Below are 21,578 nucleotides of genomic sequence, written 5' to 3' on the forward strand. Positions count from 1 at the left end.
CATTACTGAAAAAGCCCTATCCCCCGCGGTGTGCTGTCGCCTTCAATCTCTGTGCTCCTAGGGAAGTTCATAAAGAGACTCTCCCTCCCAGGTTAATTATCAGGATGGATGAACCTGCTCCTGACCTAGGGTCCTGTACCCCATCGTGCTCGGTACCGGTCAGTTCTCTTGGATTTCTGATGCCGATAGTCCTCATAGACTATGTCTGTCGCACCCTTCCAATGTCACTGCCACCGGTCTCCGACTCCTCTGGTCCCGGACCACCGTCTGCGACCCAACCTTGGTCTAGCTTACCGGGAGCTACTACTTCCCAGCTCCTCACTCCTTGAGGGCTCTCACTACTCTCCTCGACTCCCCTAAACTGACTGGAAGTTCCCTCCCACCAGTCTGCCTGACCCCTAGGTGGGTGGCCTTATTCCACTTATCCAACCCACTGGTGTGTCTGACAGGTCGTGATGTGAGGTGTGATTGGGATTTGTGCTGATGTTAGTGACACCGGCTTCTTAAGAACCTGGAACCAGGGAGGGTGGATACTGCACCCTTGTTAAGGATTGCAGTACCCTGTGGCACCCTGATATATTCAGGGGCGCCACACAGCTCACGTGTTTCAGCTCTCCACAGGTAGAGCTAGACCCCGGGGAGGATGATGGGGTGGTTATGGTGGCCGATGGCGCCGGAGCACGGGACATCGGCCCCGGCAATGACCAGGACGACACAGGGGCTGCGGTTGAAAGTTCTCTTTACTCACGAAAACTGTCATCCCCCTTGGAGTGCCGGTTTCCACTATGATGGGCTCAAGCCGATCCCGAATAGTTCCGAGGTCACCACCGGCGTTCCTTCTGTGTGTCTTTCCTGGTAAGGGGTCCCATCACTCCTGTGTCTGGTATATGGAATGGGCCACGGGTGCTTCCTGCGATGTCGCAGCAATTGTCGCAGCGATGTCGCAATTGCTAGCGATGTCGAGCGCGATAACACCCGCCCCCGTCGTAGGGCCGATATTTGGTGATCGCTGCCGTAGAGAACATTATCGCTACGGCAACGTCACACGCACATACCTGCTCTGTGATGTCGCTCTGGCCAGCGAACCGCCTCTTTTCTAAGGGGGCGGGTTGTGTGGCGTCACAGCGACGTCACATGGCAGCCGTCCAATAGAAGTGGAGGAACGGAGATGAGAGCGACGTAAACATCCCGCCCACCTCCTTCCTTCCTCATTGCCGGTGGAGGCAGGTAAGGAGATGTTCGTCGCTCCTGCGGTGTCACACATAGCGATGTGTGCTGCCACAGGAACGACAAACAACATCGCTAAAAAGCAGAAAACGATTTTTTATTTCAGGACGACCTCTCCACGGCAAACGATTTTGCCCTCTTTTACGATCGTTTCAGATCGCTCTTAAGTTTTACACACTGCGATATCGTTAATGACGCAGGATGTGCTTCACAAACAATGTGACCCCGACGATAATTCATTAACGATATCGTAGCGTGTAGACCCCGCTTATCACTTACACTGCAAGATGAATGGCGTAAAAAGATAGTACCCTGTTTCCCTGAAAATAAGACCTACCTCGAAAATAAGTTCTAGCATGATTTTACAGGATTTTTGGAGAATGATTGAAATATAAGCCCTACTTCAAAAATAAGCCCTATTTACACTCAGAACCATCATTAGGGAGAGTCAAACTTTGAAATTTCTCATGTCCCCACTCTCTTAGGGACCCCAGTAGTTGTATTTCGAGGTTCAGATTGTTTAAGGACCTGTAATGCGACGTAGCATCCGCAATCTATTTCAGAAATAATTGTCTTCCAAGAGTTGAGTGGTGCTTCTTCCCTTCTAAGCCCTGCTGTCTAAAAAGAGGTTTATGACCGCATGTGGGGGATGAATGTGACGCCCCTGAACTAGTCAGGGTGTCACAGAGTACTGCACTCCTTTCTCTTTTGGTGCAGAGCTCAAACCCCCATGGTTCTGGGATTCTACCCTTTGGTAATGCTCCATCAGCATTCAAATCCTAGCCACACCTCAAACCACACCCTGTCAGGCACACCAGTGGGTGGTCTAGCTGGAAAAGGGCCACCCACCTAGGGGTTAGGCAGACTGGTGGGAGGGGCAGAGTCAGAACAGTGGCCCGATCGCGGCCCCCAAACAGCCCATGCTAGGTAATGTGCCAGAAGATTACCCTGAGCCCAGACTGCGAGGTCAAGCCACTGATGACGCCTGCCAAGAACTCCAGTCCAGACTACGTGGTCAAGCCGCAGATGTCACCTGTCAAGATTGCCATCTCTGGGTGGCTCAAGTGCGCCTGGCTGTTACTTCCTGCTCGTCCATGCGGTACCTAATGTAGGATGATAATGTCTCAGATTTCATCCGTTTACAAGTTATTGACTCTTGCCCAGAGGCTTAGGGTATAGTACTGTTGGGACTATAGACAGTGGCACTGACATACGTACTCCCTTCATAGTGGTTGATTTGGGGTTATACTTGTTTAATAGTGTTGTGGTCTTTCCGAGACCAGCTAAATTAGATATGTGTATACAAATGTCACGTTTATGTGACGCCCCTGACTCTATCAGGGTGTCACAGGGAACTGCACCCCTTTCTCTTATGGTGCAGAACTCACCCTCCATGGTTCTGGGTTCCTACACACTGGTATTGCTTCCATCAGCACTCAAATCCTAACCATACCTCACACCACACCCTGTCAAGCACACGAGTGGGTGGTCTAGCTGGAAAAGGGCCACCCGCCTAGAGGTCAGGCAGACTGGTGGGAGGGAGGAAGTCAGTCTTAGAGTAGCCTTCAGAGTGAGAAGCTGAGGGAGTTGGAGCTCCCTGTGTGACATTGGTTGGGTCGCAGATGGTGGTCTGGGACCAGAGGAGTCAGAGACCCGGTCGCAGGGTATTAGAGAGGGGTGCCAGACTTAATTTGGGAGAACGGTCAGCACCAGAAAATCTAGTAATTGAACCGGTACCGAGCACAGCGGGGTACTGGACCCTAGATCAGGGAGTAGCTTCACGCAACCTGATAATAAACCTGTGGAGGATAGTCTCTTTATGAACTTTCTCCAAGAGCTCAGAGATCGAAGACATCAACACTTCGAGGGGTATAGGACTTTCCAGCTTATGCGGCCCACTGAGATCCTAAGTGTCAGCCATCGAGAGCACAGTCCTCTAACTAACCGTAGGGAGCGGGACCCCGAAAGCTTCAGGCTGAGGGGTCACTCAGAACACTCTAAACTAGTGCATGGAGGCAGGTCCAGATCCATCAGCAATACCCACGGAGATGGATTCCCGGACGAGCTCCCCCTAAGGCCTACGACACACATCCATGCCGCCGGGACGTGTTTGCCATTTTTTACATGTACCGGCGGCACGGAGACATGTTCAGCAATGCTACCCTATTGTAGCAGGCACACACACGTAAAACCACATGGAACGTGTGTCCGTGTGCGTTTGTACGTGTGTGCGTTTTTCTACACGCTGACATGTCAGTTTTTCTCCGGCAGCACGGATGTCACACGGCCCGCACCCGTACCACACTGGTGTAGTGTGGATGCAGTCCCGTGTGACACGCGCCGGAGAAAACACACGTGTCAGAGAAAAAAAAAAAAAACCTTAACTCGCCTTCTCCTGCCCTCCTGTCTCTGCCGCTGCTGCCAACCGCCGCTCATTATTCTCTTTTAATATTCACTTCACTACGGCCGGCAGCAGCAGCAGGGCTGGAGACCGAAGATCAGCACCACGGACAGCAGGAAGGACCACGTGAGTATGCAAATAACCTGTTCTCCGTATGTTATCATGGATAGCATACGGAGATCACACGTGGCCCGCACGTACCAGAGACACGTACTTACCTGCACGCAACACGCAGGGGAAATACGTGTCTCTCGGCACGTGCGTGATTTTCACGTGAGTGTGTCGGAGGCCTAAATCAGCAGCAGAACCCAGAGACTTGGTTTACTTCTGTGTCAGAGTCTGCTTAATAGTCGCACCAACATCCATACTGCCTGAGTGAGTACGCTCTCCCCTGAATCTCCCTGCCTGGCCTGCACCACGGTCCCCTACACCTCCTCCATCCAGAGTCCCGGGGCCTCCCCTACCCGTGGAGGGAACATCATCTGGGTGCCCCACTCCATCTCCTCCTTGTACTCCCATCAGCAGCGGTGGTACTCCCCTTACTGCGAACCACAGGTGGCATCACAAACATTAATCCCCTGTAAATAGCCCCCTTTCACTTTTGGGTGACCCCAAGCCCCCGGGTCCGGAGACCCTCGAGCCACGTCAACCCCGGATCCGAGCAGTCCGACTGTTGCAAGGGCGGTACATCAACATGTTCAGAATTAACTGGGTATGAATTGTGAAGTCCATTTTCTTGTGCTATGCCTTCTAAAAGTTAAAAAATGAAGCAACATATTAGAGGAAATTTTTTTTTTTCTTTTTTCATTCCATATTACATTAATTCCAGTGTAGCCCCTGAAAGCTTAACAAATTTTCTACCAGCAGTTTTGAAGTGTTTAAAGGGTGCAATTTGTAAAATAACACTTTTGAGGAGTTTCCAATATATAGCTCCCCTCAAAGTCCATTTAAATCTTAATATATCCGTAAAGAAATACGTCCCTAAAGAAACATTTAGCCATTCTGACATCCTAATAAAAAGAAATGACATTTGAAAAATGATGCAGATGTAAAGCAGACATAAGGGAAGTGCTATTGATTGGTTTTTTTTTTGTTTTTTTTGTACAGCATGACTAACAGGTTTAATCCCTTAACGACCACTGATACACCATTTAACAGTGGCAGTAAGGGTACTTATTCCTCAGGGCCCTTTTTTTTACGGCGATCAGGAAAAAGGGTATAGCACCCCCAGCGTTGGAAAATCTCCAGAGTTTCAGCTACCGGGGGTAGCTGAGATCCTGTTGGAGATCACGATCCGGGTCGGTTTTCTGGTCCCCGGTTACATGATCACTGTTATACACGGTAAGTTAATGCAGCTCCTCCAAAAAAATGATTTATCTCTCACTTAGCATGATCAAACATATCAGATGGGAGTTAAATGCCCTTCTCTGGTCCCCAGTTGTGGCCAAAGTCCCCCCGCCCGTCCCCCTCCTCTTCCACCCGATTATCTAAAATGGCTGACGTACAAGTTCTGCTCCCACCGCATTCATCCTCTTCCTCTGATTTCAGCTTCATCTGACATGTCAGGTGAGACAGTAAAGTCCTCTTAAGGTCACCCCCAGTCACCTCGGTCTCACCCAGTTCCCCTGGTACCTTCTTCAGTGCCGAGTCCCCCGTGACCTCTCCTTCTCCTCGTCTTCAGAAAAAATGGCGGACGTATGCGCAGAGAGCTTGCTCTCTGCCGGCTCCCAGTGAGCAGTGAGTCTGAGGTTACTGCAGTTTACACTGCCCTCTGTGTGACCCGGGGAGTGTGGCTACAGTATTCTCAAAGACTGTAGCCACACGTTTTACATATCAAAAAATGGGGGATACATTCGCTAAGCATGCCCCCATATCCTGGAAGACCAAGTTGTCAAGGGACCTCCAAAATGGATTATGGTGAACCAGACATTTTTTTTTCAATAAATTCATGAAAGAGGGAATGTATTAAAGAGTGTTTTTTTTTTTTTTCAAATTATTTTTTTTTGTCTATTTTTTAATTTCTGATTTGGTAAGTAATGTCGGGTATTTGATAGACACCGCAACATTACTAACCCCTGGCATGATGCCAGCTGACATTACAGCTGGTATCAACCCCTTATATTACCTTTTTTGCCAATGCATCAGGGACAGGATGAGCCGGGCGAAGTGCCAGGATTGGTGCATCTAATTGATTTTCCACTTCTACAGCTGTTATTTTTAGGCTGGGAAGGGCCAAATAACCATGGTCCTTCCCAGTGTAGGTCTGATATATATTGTCAGAGTAGAAGGAGCTGTTTCCTGTGACATAGCATTAAATTCCTTGCATGGAGTCTCGCAATTCATGCTGCCCAAGCCATAGTAGGCAGTATGGATCAGAACCTGGCAGCATGATTACATATAGGTGTATTTTTTTCTGGAACACTTTGGCATTCCATAGAAGGTATAGTTAGTAGTTTTGATCAGGGACCATAGCGAAATATGAGACTGGTCCGGCTCTACTCCCATCTAGCTTCTCACAGCCTGCTCTCAGTAATTGAGACATTACAGCCATAACAGAGAAGTTGGGAAGGTCAGTTCTGATATAGTCCTGGTATGTGTAGAGCTTGCTCCACATGCTGGGACCTGGGCTGACCTTTATCCACAATTGTGTCTTTTGCAACATAGAAGCGGCTATATACAGCTTACAGGTATGTGGGCTCCATTACGGTTCTGCTTTTAACTTTATCTAGGAGGCCGCATGGCACATGAAATGCATAATATAGAGTAGGACTCCCCTATTGAGATTTGCCGTGACGTTGGCAGGGGTGGCTCAAAGAATTGATCAATTATTTGCTAAAAATCTCAATTTATTTTATAGTACAGTTGGAATAAATCTGTGAATTTGCACTTTTTATATGATGCATGCCTTTTTCAGATCGTGCTGGCTCCTCTCTCTCCCTGCTCCCAGTAATTGACAGGTCTCTCTAATATCTAGATTCATCTCCAGCTTTGATCCCTGGCTGGATCTCTAAAGGGAATCTGTCACCAGGCTTTGCCACTTAATCTGAGAGCCGCACAATGTAGAAACAGAGACCCTGATTCCAGTGGTGTCACTTACTGGGTTGTTTGCTGTAGTTTTGATAAAATCACCATTGTATCTGCAGGAAATTATCACTAGAAGACTAATAAACCTGCTTCCAGGTAATCAAGCATATTCATGACCTCTGTAATACCCAGCCTATAACACTGAAAGGCAGCAAACTGTACAAGAGCAAAAAGCTGCCAATCAATGATGTGGGCGGGGTTATATAGAACACAACATTCAGGGAACTGCTAGATCTGCAGCAGATAAAACTGTGATTTTAGTCTATGTGCCCATGGGAGCTCGCACCTGTGGATATATCCACAGGTACGTCCACAGGTTTCCTGTACCTGATCCCCAGAATATGTATAGCTGCGGGATTCCAGCGAAATAGCTGCGGAAAACCCATGGACATTCATGCGACTTACCTGCGGAAGTCCCAGCCTCTATCTCCATAGTGGAGGGCCGGGAATTCCGCAGGTAATTCCGCATAAATAATTGACATGCAGTTACGTGCTGCTGCAGGACATCCGCAGCATATTCCGCAGCCGTACATACCGAAGCATGGACGCAGCACTCCCCATGTCCCATAGGATAACATGGGGAGTGTTTGTACTTGCTGAAACCTGCGGATTTATCTAGAAAATCCAGATAAATCCGCAGGTTTTCCGTGACAAAATCCGCAGGTGCGAGCTCCCATGGGCACATAGCCTTAACAAAATGATAGCAAGCAGCCTAGTATGTAATACATTGTTGGAATCCGGGTCTCTGTCTGTACATCATGGGAGAGCAAAAATGTGTTGACAGATTCCCATTGAAAACCACATATATAATATTTATTAATGTATTTTTTCCATTATCTTCACTGTAATTTTAGTGTTTTTCTTTATTTAACCACATTTTTATTGTATAGCTTTTTCAATGTTTTTCACCCCATTTTATTTTTAAAACTGTGGTGCACTGACATACAGGATATCCATTTTATAGCATGCTAATCCCATGTTAAATACAATATGTAGGCAACTGTTACGGCATTACCTACATTGTTCTCCAGCACACAGTATACTGATTGTACATGATACATTTTTGGTCAGAATCCAATATAAAATGCTTCTTATGTCTTTATTAGAGCTGATCGAACGCCCAAAAAAACGGGGTCGGTGGATCACTGACAGACTTAAAAATAAGTCTGATCCGGTACCCATATAAGTCAATGGGCACCGGAATCCAGAGACTAAAAACGTTTGTGGAGGGGATGAGGGGTACTCACTGACATGGCGGCACACTCCTTCCGGGTCACATTTTTCTCTTCCGGAGCTGACAATTCAATATTCATTGTTTTGCCCGCCCACCGGCACGTGTCATTGGTTGCAGTTCGACACACCCCCACCCTGAGTGTCAGCGTGTTAGCTGACTGTGTCGCGGGCGGAGGAGGGGACGCTGCGCTCTCCCACTGCTCGGGTCCGGCTGCTACTGCTACTGCTGCTGCTCGGTGGTGGCTCGAGCGGTGGGCCGGATCCCGGGGACTCGAGCGGCGTTCCTCGCCCATGAGTGAAAAAGGGGATGGTTTTGGGGATTTATTGTCCGTGACGCCACCCACGGTTGTGGTGAGATTGGTGACACCACCGCTGCTCTGGACGGGGATCCCGGGAGTGATGACAGGGAGCAGCTTGGATGTTGGTTCTCCCCTCCGTGGGTAGGGGGTTGGTTGTCCAGGGGCCTGGTGATGGGGTAGGGAAGGATGGCAGGCGAGTTACGGGGCCTGGTGAGGTGCAGGGTCGCGGGGGCAGCGCTGTGCCGCACGGCACGCTGGTACTCACTCAGCCAATCATGAACACAAAGTCTCCGGTAAAACAAACGGCTGGATGGACGGGTCCCACAGATGGCTGTGGTGTTTCTCCTCCCGGCAGGTTGATGGTGACTGCCTTTCCCTGCACCTGTGTAGTGTAGACGGTTGCAATGGGTTCCCACCGGTAACCCGCTCCCCAGCTTGGATATGGGCTGAAGGAGCCCCTTTTGCCCTCAGGCTCTGGCCCTGGAAACTGTAGCCTTGGCGGTGACTGTGTTTCCCTCTAACGGTTGCACTGTTGCCTTCTATCGGGACTTGGCTGCTGGGAAACCCCGGAGGTTCCCTTCGCTAACGGATTTGACAATTTCAGCGGCGACTCCTAGCCTTGTCGGGGTCCGTAAGCCCTGCCGGTTGGTGCTGGCGTCTCCTTGCGTACCGGTCCGGTACCGCCGGGCCACCGCCCGTCCACGGTCCTTACGGCTAGCTCCAATAGGCCTCTCCTGCAGACGGCCACCACCGTCTGCCAACCTTGCTATTTCGTCCGGGCCACACACCCGGACCAACTTCAGACTGCTCTTTTACCACCTCACTTCTCCACTTCCAAAACTAATCTGCTCTGCTTTTCCCGCCTCCAGGACTGTGAACTCCTCGGTGGGCGAGACCAACAGCCTGGCCCACCCCCTGGTGTGAACATCAGCCCCTGGAGGGAGGCAACAAGGATTTTTGTTTGACTTAGGTGTGCCTGACCGGGGTGTGGGGTGTGTTGGTGTAGAACCTGTGACATCTTGGCTTGTCCAGGGCGCCACAACTGCAACCAGTCACAGGCAGCAGGACGGCCGGTAGGCGGGGAAAGCAGTGTATCCGTCGCAAGTGTGACGCCGGCTTATTTTTTTTTATTATTTTTTTTAATATTTAAATAAATAATTAAAAAACCCGACGTGCAGTCCCCCCCTAATTTTAATCTCCAGCCATTGTAATGCCGGCCGGGGGCTGGTATTTCAGCCCGCAGCTGTCCGGTATTACCGCATCTATTAGGCTACTTTCACACATCAGTTTTTTGCCATCAGGTACAATCCGGAAAAAAAAGGATAAAACGGATCCGGTATCGCATCCGGTTTATCCCCATAGACTTGCATTGTAACCGGATTGTACCTGATGGCTTTGCGGTGCATCCGTTTTTTTCCGGATGCGGCAAAATAATTAAATCCGGCGGCCGGATAGAACGTATCATGTAACGTTTTTTTGCCCCTTAAAAAAACCGCATTCTGCCGGATCCGGTACAATGCGGCATTGTATAGAATGGTTGTCTATGCATGCCGGATCCGGCGCAATGCGGTTTAAACCGGATGCGGTGACCGCATCCGGTTTGGTAAACAGAGCATGCGCAAATTTTTTTTTTTTCATCATCACAAAACTTATAAAAGGATCCAGCACATTCTACACACCTCCTGCCGTTGGTTCCTGACTTCAACTTCTGCTGTCCTCCAGTCCAGTGCTCCAGGGAAGAGGTATGTCCACAGTACTGTCCACAGATCACTGTTGATCCGTTAACGGATTCCGCTGTTTTCCAAAAGGGCGGATTGTAACGGAAGGAAATAAACGCAAGTGTGAAAGTACCCTTAGACAACATGAATCATCTGACAGGTTTCCTTTAAAATAACAATAGAAAGGAGTTCAAATGCTTAAATTTAGTTTAGACTATGATCCCATAAAGCACTTGGTACTATCTGTGTGTATTGAAAAAAATCAAAGTAAAGATTAAGTAAACTGTGTTATAGGAAACATTAGATATCAGTAATTGAGGTATATAAGTATTTGCCCTAAAATGAAACGTTTCACATCAATTTTATTGTTCAGCATTTTGTTGATTTAGAACATCCATATTATGACAGACAAAGCTGTAAAACGTGTCTTTTATACTGCTAATCGTACACGGTGATTCATACAATAGCTGATTTAATTTTGTAGATGTTGATCCCATTCTACGAGAATTGGGTTTTCTTGTGTTCTCATGCAGCAGAGACATCTAGTGGAGAGGAGCACACGACGGGTTTGATAGCAATGCTGGTAGAGTACACTATTATACATCTTTTATTCTTAAAGCCCGCTTTACACGCTGCAATGTATCTTACAATGTGTCGGCAGGGTCACGTCGTAAGTGACGCACATCCGGCATTGTAAGTTACATTGCAGTGTGTGACAGGTACGTGCGATTACGATTGAACGAAAATCCATTCATCGCATGCACGTCGTTCATTCCTCATGAATTGAACATGAGGTTGTTCAATGTTCCCGAGGCAGCACACATCACAGTGTGTGACACCGCGGCAACATTGAACAGATCTTACCTGCGTCCCGCGGCTCCAGCCGGCTATGTGGAAGGAAAGAGGTTGGTGGGATGTTTACGTCCCACTCATCTCCGCCCCTCCGCTTCTATTGGCCGGCTGCTGCGCAATGTCGAGGTGACGCCGAACGTCCCTCCCACTGCAGGAAGTGGACGTTCGCCGCCCACATCGAGGTCGTATGGACGGGTAAGTACGTGTGACGGGGGTTAATCGTTTGTGCGGCACGTTCAACAAATTGTGCCGCACATACGATGGGGGCGTTGCAAATCGCATACGATATTGTATGCGAAATTGCAACGTGTAAAGCAGGCTTTAGAGTTTCGAAGATATAGCTAGTGAAATAAGTATTGAACATGTCACCAATCTTCAAAGTCAATATAATTCTAAAGGTGTTAGTGACATGAATTTCTCACCAGATGTCAATTAACACATTCAATCCACACAGGCAAACAAATCAAACCATAGATGTTCATAAATATAGTGATATCTACTAATGAGAAATGACACAGAGAAAAAGTATTGAATAAGCTTACACATCCTACAAAAGTGTAATGACTGCCTGGATCCACAGACTCAGATGGGCTGTAAAGGGGAGGCTAGAGGGAAGCCACTCACCAAGTAGTGAGCTGCGTACATGTACTTAGACATTGTTTTTTCTTTTTTTACAGGTGCAGTGTTGCGGGCACAGTTTTGTCAAGCCATTTGCTGTGCCAGTTTGGTTCGGTGCCAGTCTTCAATTGTTGTGGCGGAGAGTGTCCCTGAGGTAATGTCCACAGTACTGTCCACAGATCACTGTTGTGAGCTGCGTACATGTACTTAGACATTGTTTTTTCTTTTTTTACAGGTGCAGTGTTGCGGGCACAGTTTTGTCAAGCCATTTGCAGTGCCAGTTTGGTTCGGTGCCAGTCTTCAATTGTTGTGGCGGAGAGTGTCCCTGAGGTAATGTCCACAGTACTGTCCACAGATCACTGTTGTGAGCTGCGTACATGTACTTAGACATTGTTTTTTCTTTTTTTACAGGTGCAGTGTTGCGGGCACAGTTTTGTCAAGCCATTTGCTGTGCCAGTTTGGTTCGGTGCCAGTCTTCAATTGTTGTGGCGGAGAGTGTCCCTGAGGTAATGTCCACAGTACTGTCCACAGATCACTGTTGTGAGCTGCGTACATGTACTTAGACATTGTTTTTTCTTTTTTTACAGGTGTAGTGTTGCGGGCACAGTTTTGTCAAGCCATTTGCAGTGCCAGTTTGGTTCGGTGCCAGTCTTCAATTGTTGTGGCGGAGAGTGTCCCTGAGGTAATGTCCACAGTACTGTCCACAGATCACTGTTGTGAGCTGCGTACATGTACTTAGACATTGTTTTTTCTTTTTTTACAGGTGCAGTGTTGCGGGCACAGTTTTGTCAAGCCATTTGCTGTGCCAGTTTGGTTCGGTGCCAGTCTTCAATTGTTGTGGCGGAGAGTGTCCCTGAGGTAATGTCCACAGTACTGTCCACAGATCACTGTTGTGAGCTGCGTACATGTACTTAGACATTGTTTTTTCTTTTTTTACAGGTGCAGTGTTGCGGGCACAGTTTTGTCAAGCCATTTGCTGTGCGAGGCCTGTTATAGAAAAAGATATGTCGTCTTCTGGTAGCCCGCCCTCCGGTTCACAAACTGAGGTATATATTTTTTTTTAGGGTTTTTTTTTTTAAAAAAAAAAAAAATTTTTTAAATAAACGACATTTACATAGGTGGCCGAAACATCACAGGAGATGCTGCCAGAAGATGACGGAAGGGGTGGAGAAATACACGGAGCGGGCGGTCAGAGTGTAAGTTTCATACAGGAATTGTTTACCACAGCACACCAAACACATAAGTAAATAATGGTTTTTTTTTTCCTTCACTAAAGGCTTCAACTTCTAGGGCTCACGATAGAGCTCCCCCAAGACCGTCCCAGGGTCGTCGTCGAGGTGGCGGTGGTCTTAGTGTAAGTTTTTTTTTTAATTTTTTTATTTTTTTTCATGTCTGTGTGAATTTAGGTATAATTTTTTTTTTTTTTTAATTTCTTTTTTGTTTCTTTGAACAGGCATCACAGCGTGCTCCCGATTCTGACGGTGAGGAGGCCGGATTTATCAACATCGACCTCCTCATCGATGAAGTTAGAGAGAGGGAGCCGCTGTGGAACATGGCTGACCGCCGCCACGCTGATTCGATCGTAACCCGTCGACTCTGGGACGAGGTATGCCACGCAGCGGTAGAAGGTTGGGGGGAGCTCAATTCTCGTGGCCAGAAGAAACAGCGTAAGTATTCACAGTTCAGTAGGTTATGCTGCAGGATGTAATGTGTTGTATACTAACCACTTTCTGCTTTCCACTTTCAGGTGACAAACTTCAGAAGCGGTGGCGGTCTATCAGGGATCGCTTCAAAAAGGAGTTGAATCAAGAGATGCAGGCCCCGAGTGGATCCGGAGGACGCAGATCGAAGTACCGTTACTTTAGAGCGTTGTCGTTCCTCCGGACAACTATGGTGTGCAGAAGGTAAATATTCCACACAATATGTACAAAGTATAATATTTTATGTCTGTTTTTTTTTGCCTTTTTTTTTTATTCAGTGGCACTGTATAGCAATTAAATTAATTATTGTTTTGTTTTTCCTCTTTTTACCAGCACCGTCTGCAGCACTCAGGAGCCTGCATCGAACCCGATAGGAGCGATCCCTGAACAGTCCGCCACTGGGGAACACAGGCACAGACCCCACCCATCTGAACCTTCCCTTCCATCGACATCTGTCCCATCCACCTGCGCTGGAGCTTCACGTGAGACTTCATTACCTGAAGCTGCTGGTGATGAGATAGCTTTTCCCCTACCCCACCCCTCTGACACTGCTGCCCTCAGTAGAACACCTTTGGGTTCTGGGCGTCAGCGTCATAGGGGTCAGGAAAAGAGCTATGCGCCCGAGTTCTTGCATCTAAATGCAGCCTTCCAGAACGCCATTCAATTATTAGCCGAACAAAATCGTTCATCTTTTAGCTTCATAAATGCCAATATGGAAAAAAATACACACGAATTGTGCACGCGTCTGGACAGGCTGCATTTAGATGCAAGTAAATCACCCAATCATTGTTTTTTTCAAGCCGTACTAGAGCGCATGGAAAAGCTATCTCCTGACCAGCAGATGCATGTAATGCAAGCCACACGGCAGGCTCTGGCGCAGGTTTCCTCCCAACCACCTCCACCCACCCCTCCTCCAGCACCTGCCCCCCCTCCAGCCATTGTCCCTACTCCCCCTGCTGCCCAGTACCAGCCTGCTGCCCAGTACCAGCCTGCTGCCCAGTACCAGCCTGCTGCCCAGTACCAGCCTGCGGCCCAGTACCAGCTCCCAACCACATCTGCCCCTACACTTCCTTCCCACTACCACATCTCGCCTTCCACACCCATCATGACCCCAACTCAAGCCACTAATTCACCCGCCACCTCTTCTGTCTCCCAATCCCTCCACTCCACCCCTCAATCCTTACCAAATCCCATCCCATCTCCTGGTTTCCCTCTTGGTTTCTCAACCACACCTTCACCTTCTGTTACTTCCCCACCACCACCACCAACACCACTTTCCACCCTCAATACTCCAACTGTGCGTGTGTTCCCACCTGTCAGCCCCTCCAGTACTATCTCCACCCCAAGCCCAAGATATACCAATTTATAAGTTATGTATGTAATAAAAATAAAAGTTTTTTGTTGAAAAGTATTTATTTGTTCTTGTTTTTTTTGGGGGGTAATATTATTTTGCAAGTTAAGTTAATAATAAAGGTAATACAAAAACATAACATGTTGTAATTTGACGGTGTAAAAATTACAAATTTTTAAAGCGAGTGAAAGATTAAAATTAACAAGGTTAACAAGATATTTTTTAATTTATTTTTAACTATGTTTATTTGTTATAAAACTAAACAAAAATCTTATACCATTTGATCTTGCCAATCTACTCTACCTTCTGGGGACACAAAATAGTCAGCATATTTGTCACGGATTGTTGAACAGGCAACACTACTCCTAAATCCAGGACTGGTGTAGTCAGTCAAAGAGGTGGATTCCAAACTCTGGTCATCCAAGGACAAAGGTTCCTTTGTTAAAACAAAATTGTGCAGTACCACACATGCTTTCACTATTTCATCAACAGTTTCAATGTTTAAATTAATGGCTGTTAACAACACTCGCCATTTGCTGGTTAGTATCCCAAAGGAGCATTCCACCATTCTTCTGGCTCTGGATAATCTGTAATTATATATTTTTTGTGTTTGCGTCAATCCACGGCTTGCATATGGCTTCAATAGATGTTGGGAGAGTTGAAAGGCTTCGTCGGCCACAAAAACAAAGGGCATTGGGGGCTCACATGTGCCAGGAAGAGGTCTTGCAGGAGGGAAATCAAAAGTATTCCCATAGATTCGGCGCCCCATTGGGGACATTTTAAAGACCTGCGAGTCATTGGATCTCCCATATGCGCCAATGTCCACTGAGATAAATTTGTAGTCCGCATCCGTTATTGCCATTAGGACAATTGAGAAATACTTTTTATAATTGTAGTATTCTGACCCCGAAGCAGCAGGTTTCACAATTCTTATATGTTTGCCGTCCACTGAGCCAAGGCAATTTGGAAACTGACAAATGTTATAGTATTGTTCAGCAATTGCAAGCCATCTGTCCCTGGTGGGCTGGGGGATGAAATCCTCATGGAGGCAATCCCACAAGGCTTGGCAAGTGTCTCTAATGATTCCCGAGATGGTGGAAATTCCTAGTCGAAACTGGTAGTGGAGGGACGAAAGCGACTCTCCAGTTGCAAGGAATCTGTAAAGGAAAGACAATAATTATAAAAAAATAATAGCAAACACATTACAGTTAAAAGTCAATTTACAGGAGGATACAGTTCGAAAAAAAACAACTTACCTAAGCGTAACCAGCAAACGCTCCTCGGGTGTTATAGAGTAACGGCAGAAGGTGTCCATTTTACGGATGTTGTCCGCAACAAGGCCAAGGAGGACGTCAAAATTATTCACTGCCATCCGGACATAGCTTGTGAATTTTTCATGGTTTCCACGGAGCTCCAGGTATAGGGTTGAAAACACCCCACGTGTCAGTCTCTGGGCAGTCAGGGGATGGATCCAAAAGCGTCGATGTCGCTGACGCCTCAGTCGCTGTCGCTCCTTTTCTCTGACGATGATAGCCAAGCGATTTGCCTCAAATATAAAATCTGCAGTGATCTTTGTGTAATTTGCAAGAATAGCATCCATGGTTTCTGATTGTCTCTGTCTTCATTCTGTAATATATGCTTCAAAATACTGTATATATACTATATTTTCCCAATAGCCAATCAGAATACGGAACTCGTTAATTGTTTGTTTAGTGTTAAAAAAACGGATCCGTAAAAAAACGGACATAACGGATGCAAAACGGATGCAAACCGGACACACCGGATCCGTTTTTTTCCGGATCCGTTCACAACGGATCCGCTTACAACCGGATCCGGTGGGTCCGGTTTGCTCCGGTTTGCACAACAAAACCGGAAACGTTGGATACGGCAAAAAAAAGGACTGTACCTGAATACAGAAAACTGATGTGTGAAAGTAGCCTTAGATGTGGCAATCCCGGTACATTACCGGTTCTTCCCGGAGGCGTGATGCGGTGCCAGTCGGGGTAATAGGTTTGTGATCGCACGGGCATCTGTGAGATACCCACATCACAAACCTGTAAATGAATGTAAATAAACACACACAGAGAAAAATCCTTTATTTAGAATAAAGTACAAACGCGCCCTCGTTCACCACTTTATTACCCCAACACCCTCCGGCGTAATCCACACGTCCCACGGCGACACATCTGGCTCTGCTACATGTCACAGCTAGCAGCCGCATAGCGCATGGCTGCCAACGCTGAGTGTAGACACTGACTGAGCAGTGGCTGTGACAGGCTGGGCTGTGACATTCTCTCCTCCACAGCTCCAGCCCCTCCCCTCCTCAGTGCCAGCTCGCCCCCCACAGCAGAGGTCCACTCTCACTGTCCTCTAGCAGGGACACTCATGTCACGGGCGGGGAGGAGGGTGTCAGCACACCACGCTCACCCCTTCTGCTCGGGTCCGGCAGCTGCTCAGTGGTGGCTCGAGCTGTGGGCCGGATCCCGGGGTTCCTCGAGCGACACTCCTCGCCCGTGAGTGAAAAGGGATTTGTGGTTGGGTGTGGGGATTGTTATAGTTCGTGACGCCACCCACGGCTGTGGTGATTTCACCACCGCTGCTCTGTACGGGGGCTCCCGGGGATGGTGATGCGGAGCAGCCAGGTGTTGTGTTGCCCCTCCGTGGGTAGGGGTTGGTGATCCCGGGGCCCGGTGATGGAGATGTGTGGTGCAGGGCTTGGTGGGCGCAGGGACGCGGGGGCAGCGCTGTGCCTTGCGGCACTGTGGTACTCACTCAGCCTGAGACGTGGACACAGTTTGTACGGTAAACCAAATGGCTGGTAGGACGGTCCCACAGACTGCTGCACCTCCACTCCCGGTAGGTGACGGTGATGTCCCTCTTCCTTGCACCTATGTTTGACTTGTGGTAGCGGTGGATTCCCTCCGGTTACCCACTCCCCGGCTGCAATCTGGGCCGGAGGAGCTCTACACTTTGCCCGCAGGCGCTGGCCCTGAGAAACTGGTGCCGTGGCGGTGGCGGTGTCTCTCTGCTTCAGGTTGGGCTGTTGCCTTCAATCGGGACTTGGTTGTTGGGGGATCTGCGTCCCCCGTCACTGACGGATTCGGCAAATTTGGCGACTCCTAGCCTTGCCGGGGTCCGAGAGGCCCCTGCCCTGGTGCTGACTGTCCTTCGGATCACTGCTCCAGACCACCGGGCACACAGCCAACAGGGTCCTTCCAGGAACTTCCAAACGGTCCCCCTCCAGACAGTCACCGCCGTTGCTGACCTTGCTGTTCTGGCCCTACACAAAGCTGGACCCTTCAGGCTGTCTTTCTCTTCTGTCACTTCACTTGCTTTCCTCCTTTACTACTTTCACTTTCACTTTCTTAACTCCTCTACTTAGCTCAACTTCACTCTTGCCCTGCCTGGGCTCCACTGCTGTTACTCCTTCCACTTCCTCCTCCTGGACTCATCTGCCTGGTTTCTTCCTGCCTCCAGAGTTGTGAGCTCCTCGATGGGCGGAGCCAACCGCCTGGCCCACCCCCTGGTGTGCATCATCAGACTCCTGGAGGAAGGCAACAAGGATTTGTAGGTTAGCTGTGATGTGCCTACCTGGAGTGTGGGGTGTGGTGGTGTTGTGACCTGTGTCCCCTGGCTTGCCCAGGGCGACACATTCCCCCTTAGCAAAATGCAGACCGTCCGCGGGCTGCCGTCCTACACCGGTTTTATTTTTCTGTAAAAAGGGGATAACAGGGTTAAGAAAACATAAATAACATTTTTAATAACTCTTCCCAAGACGGGAGGCACATTTACTTAAACGTTGCAACGGTATACGGTCACGGTTTCCGCTCTCTCCCACCCAAGCAACCTGGCCCTGATGCTGCCCCTAAAACCCAGGCAGCACCCCTTGACCCACAGTCCAGCACAAGTTACCCGAGCGGGATCTGTCCTTCCCCTCCAGAGGGTGGCCACCGGTTCCTTTCGTGGCTGGGCCCCAGCCTGCTCTGCTCAGGGCCCTCCCTCCAACCTGCCTCTCCGGAGGCGGTATTGCGGAAACGGTAACGGTAACCAACTTATTTACAAGCCACTTAACGTTTGTGGTGCCCTGCAAGTTCACGGGCTTGTCCATGGATAGTTCCCATGCAATTAAACTTTAAACGGTCCCCACGGGGACAACGGTGCCGGCTCCTGCCGGTTCAATCACAAACGCAAATCAGGTAAAACTTCAGGCATTTTCATTTTCATCATTTTTCATAACTTTTAAACAAACAACAACACTCTTTTACATTTGCGGACCCCTTTTACTCATAGAACGGTCTCCCTGTACCTAAGTGGGGGTCTACCTAGGTTGGAACGGGTGGACCTTCGGGGCCCGGTGTCAGTGGTGCTAGACAGTGGGGTAGAGGAAACAATTGGTTCCTCCTCCCTGCTATAGTGTGGAGCAGGCGGAGGTGCAGGGGGGCTGGGTACAGGTTCATCCCTGGGCACTGGCACTGGTTCTGGCTCACGGTTAACCGCTTCCACTACTTCTTCATCCACGGGTTGTGGGAACAGTATCACTGGAAGAATCACCGCGCCGTTCTGTGTAGGCCAGTCTGCTGGGAAGTCACCCATTACAGTGTGGATTACCTCTACTGCCTTCTCCACTGGTGGAGGAACCGGTACTTCAGCCTCTGCCTTCAGCGCTGGGGGGCATTTTTTTAGATGGTCCCGGGAAACTGTGGCTAGGGTGCCCCCTTGGTCACGACTGATCTGGTAGGTTTTCCCATCTCCCCATTCTGTGGGTTGTATGACATAAGGGACTTGCTCCCACTGATCATCCAGCTTGTGGGCTTTTCTCTTCCGTTTCAGCACCACATCTCCTGGCTGGAAAGGACCTGCGGGCGCCTTCTGGTTGAACCGGTGCTCTTGCTGCTCTCGACTTCGACTGAGGTTTTTCTCCACATACTCCTGGATTTGCCGGTACTGTGCCCTCCTCCGACTTTCCCACTCCGCCGTTGAAGGGAGTGCTTCCGGAGCTTCCAACCCCATCTCCAGATCCACCGGCAGGCGGCCAGGCCGAGCCCTCATCAAATACGCTGGGGTGCATTTCGTCGAGCTGGACGGGATATTATTGTACATGTCGACCAAGTCAGGTAGCTTTTCCGGCCACATGTTCCGTTCTTCCAGCGGTAACGTCTTGAGGAGCCCCAGGACCAAGTGGTTCATTTTCTCGCACATGCCGTTGGTTTGGGCGTGGTACGGAGTGGTCCGGATCTTCTTGCAGCCGTACAACTGGCAGAATTCGTGAAACACCTCTGCTTCAAAAGCTGGGCCTTGGTCAGTTAGCACCTTCTCGGGGTACCCATGGGGTCGGCAGAAATAAGCCTGGAACGCTCGAGCAGCGGTTCGACCAGTTAGGTCCTTAACGGGGACTACCACCATAAATCTTGAGTAGTGGTCTACCATGGTCAATGCGTAGGTGTACCCACTTCGGCTAGGGGTGAGCTTGACATGGTCCAGGGCGACCAGTTCCAGCGGCTGATGGGTAACGATGGGATGTAACGGTGCCCTCTGGCTAGTCTCGACCTTTCTCCTCAGTGTACAAGGACCGCACTCTCGGTACCAGGCTTCCACCGATTCATGCATCCCACTCCAATAGAACCGCTCCCTCAACAGCATCTCCAGCTTTTTCCACCCGAAGTGGCCAGCACCATCATGGTATGCCCGCAGGACAGTAGCGACCTCAGCTTGAGGAACAATCAACTGGCATATTTTCTCATGGGTCTTTGGGTTGATCAGCTCACGGCACAGCCTCCCTTGGTGTAGGTAGAGCCGTTTTCGTTCTTTCCACAAGCGTTGGGCTTTGGCTGGGGCGCCAGGGTCTATTCCCATGGCGCCTTGTTCCACCAGAGTCTTGACAAGGCGGACAGCCGGCGCTTGGTCCTGGGCGTCCTGCCACTCTTGACTGGGCCGCGGGTCCAGATCTACCCTCTGCTGGCATACTTGTACCGTCTCAGTAGGCGGCTGGTGAAACGCAGGCAACTCGATCTCCTCGAGGTCGTCATCCTCGCACCCCTCTTCTGACAAATGGGGCATCCGGGAGAGGGCATCAGCATTTATGTTGACACGACCAGCTCGGTACTTTATGGTGAAATCATAGTTGGCTAGCCGAGCTACCCACCGCTGCTCCAGCGCGCCCAACTTGGCCGTGTTCAGGTGGGTCAACGGATTGTTGTCCGTAAATGCAGTGAAGGTTGCTGCCGCCAGGTAGTGGCGGAACCGCTCCGTGATAGCCCATACCAACGCTAATAACTCAAGCTTGAAGGAGCTATAATTCTCGGGGTTCCTTTCGGTCGGCCGGAGTTTTCGGCTAGCATAGGCAATCACCTTCTCCTTTCCATCTTGGACCTGGGATAGGACCGCTCCTAGCCCCACGTTACTGGCGTCCGTGTGGAGGATAAACGGGCGCCCATAGTCAGGGTACGCCAGGACCTCTTCTCCGGTCAAGGCCGCCTTCAACTGGCAAAAGGACTCCTCATGCTTGTCCTCCCACGACAGTGGGGCTCCAATGGGTCTACCACCTTTGGTCTGTCCCACGAGGAGATCTTGCATGGGGGCAGCCATCTTCGTGTACCCTTTTATAAAGCGCCGATAGTACCCTACCAGACCCAGAAACTGCCTTACTTCCCTCACTGTAGTTGGTCTCGGCCAGCTCTGGATGGCAGTAATCTTCTCAGGGTCGGGGGCGACACCATCCGCACTCACCACATGCCCTAGATATTGTACCCTGGGTTTCAGCAGGTGGCATTTTGAGGGCTTCAACTTCATCCCGTACTTGGCAAGGGACGCGAACACCTCGGCCAGGTGCTCCAGATGGGCTTCATACGTCTGGGAATAAACAATCACATCATCCAAATACAGCAGGACGGTCTCGAAGTTTAAATGTCCCAGACAGCACTCCATCAACCGTTGGAAGGTCCCGGGGGCATTGCACAGCCCAAACGGCATGCTATTGAATTCGCAGAGCCCCATCGGGGTGGTGAAGGCGGTCTTCTCCCGGTCCTCTGGGGCCACGGCCACTTGCCAGTATCCGCTGGTGAGGTCAAGGGTCGAGAAGTAGTTTGCAGTTCTTAG

General features: G+C 49.4%; 1 protein-coding gene across 1 annotated transcript in view; it reads left to right on the top strand.

Moving 5' to 3' along the window:
• Nucleotides 1-2,157: 2,157 nt before the first annotated feature.
• Nucleotides 2,158-21,578, top strand: part of LOC142243864 (uncharacterized) — a 192,299-nt gene continuing 172,878 nt past the window's right edge. The window contains exons 1-7 of the mRNA XM_075316070.1: nt 2,158-2,326; nt 12,372-12,478; nt 12,551-12,628; nt 12,709-12,786; nt 12,886-13,099; nt 13,180-13,336; nt 13,466-13,543. Of these exons, the coding sequence (XP_075172185.1) occupies nt 2,158-2,326; nt 12,372-12,478; nt 12,551-12,628; nt 12,709-12,786; nt 12,886-13,099; nt 13,180-13,336; nt 13,466-13,543 (881 nt within the window). The remainder of the gene's footprint in view (nt 2,327-12,371; nt 12,479-12,550; nt 12,629-12,708; nt 12,787-12,885; nt 13,100-13,179; nt 13,337-13,465; nt 13,544-21,578) is intronic.

Source organism: Anomaloglossus baeobatrachus, chromosome 6 (assembly GCF_048569485.1).
Source record: "Anomaloglossus baeobatrachus isolate aAnoBae1 chromosome 6, aAnoBae1.hap1, whole genome shotgun sequence".
Lineage (NCBI taxonomy): Eukaryota > Metazoa > Chordata > Amphibia > Anura > Aromobatidae > Anomaloglossus > Anomaloglossus baeobatrachus.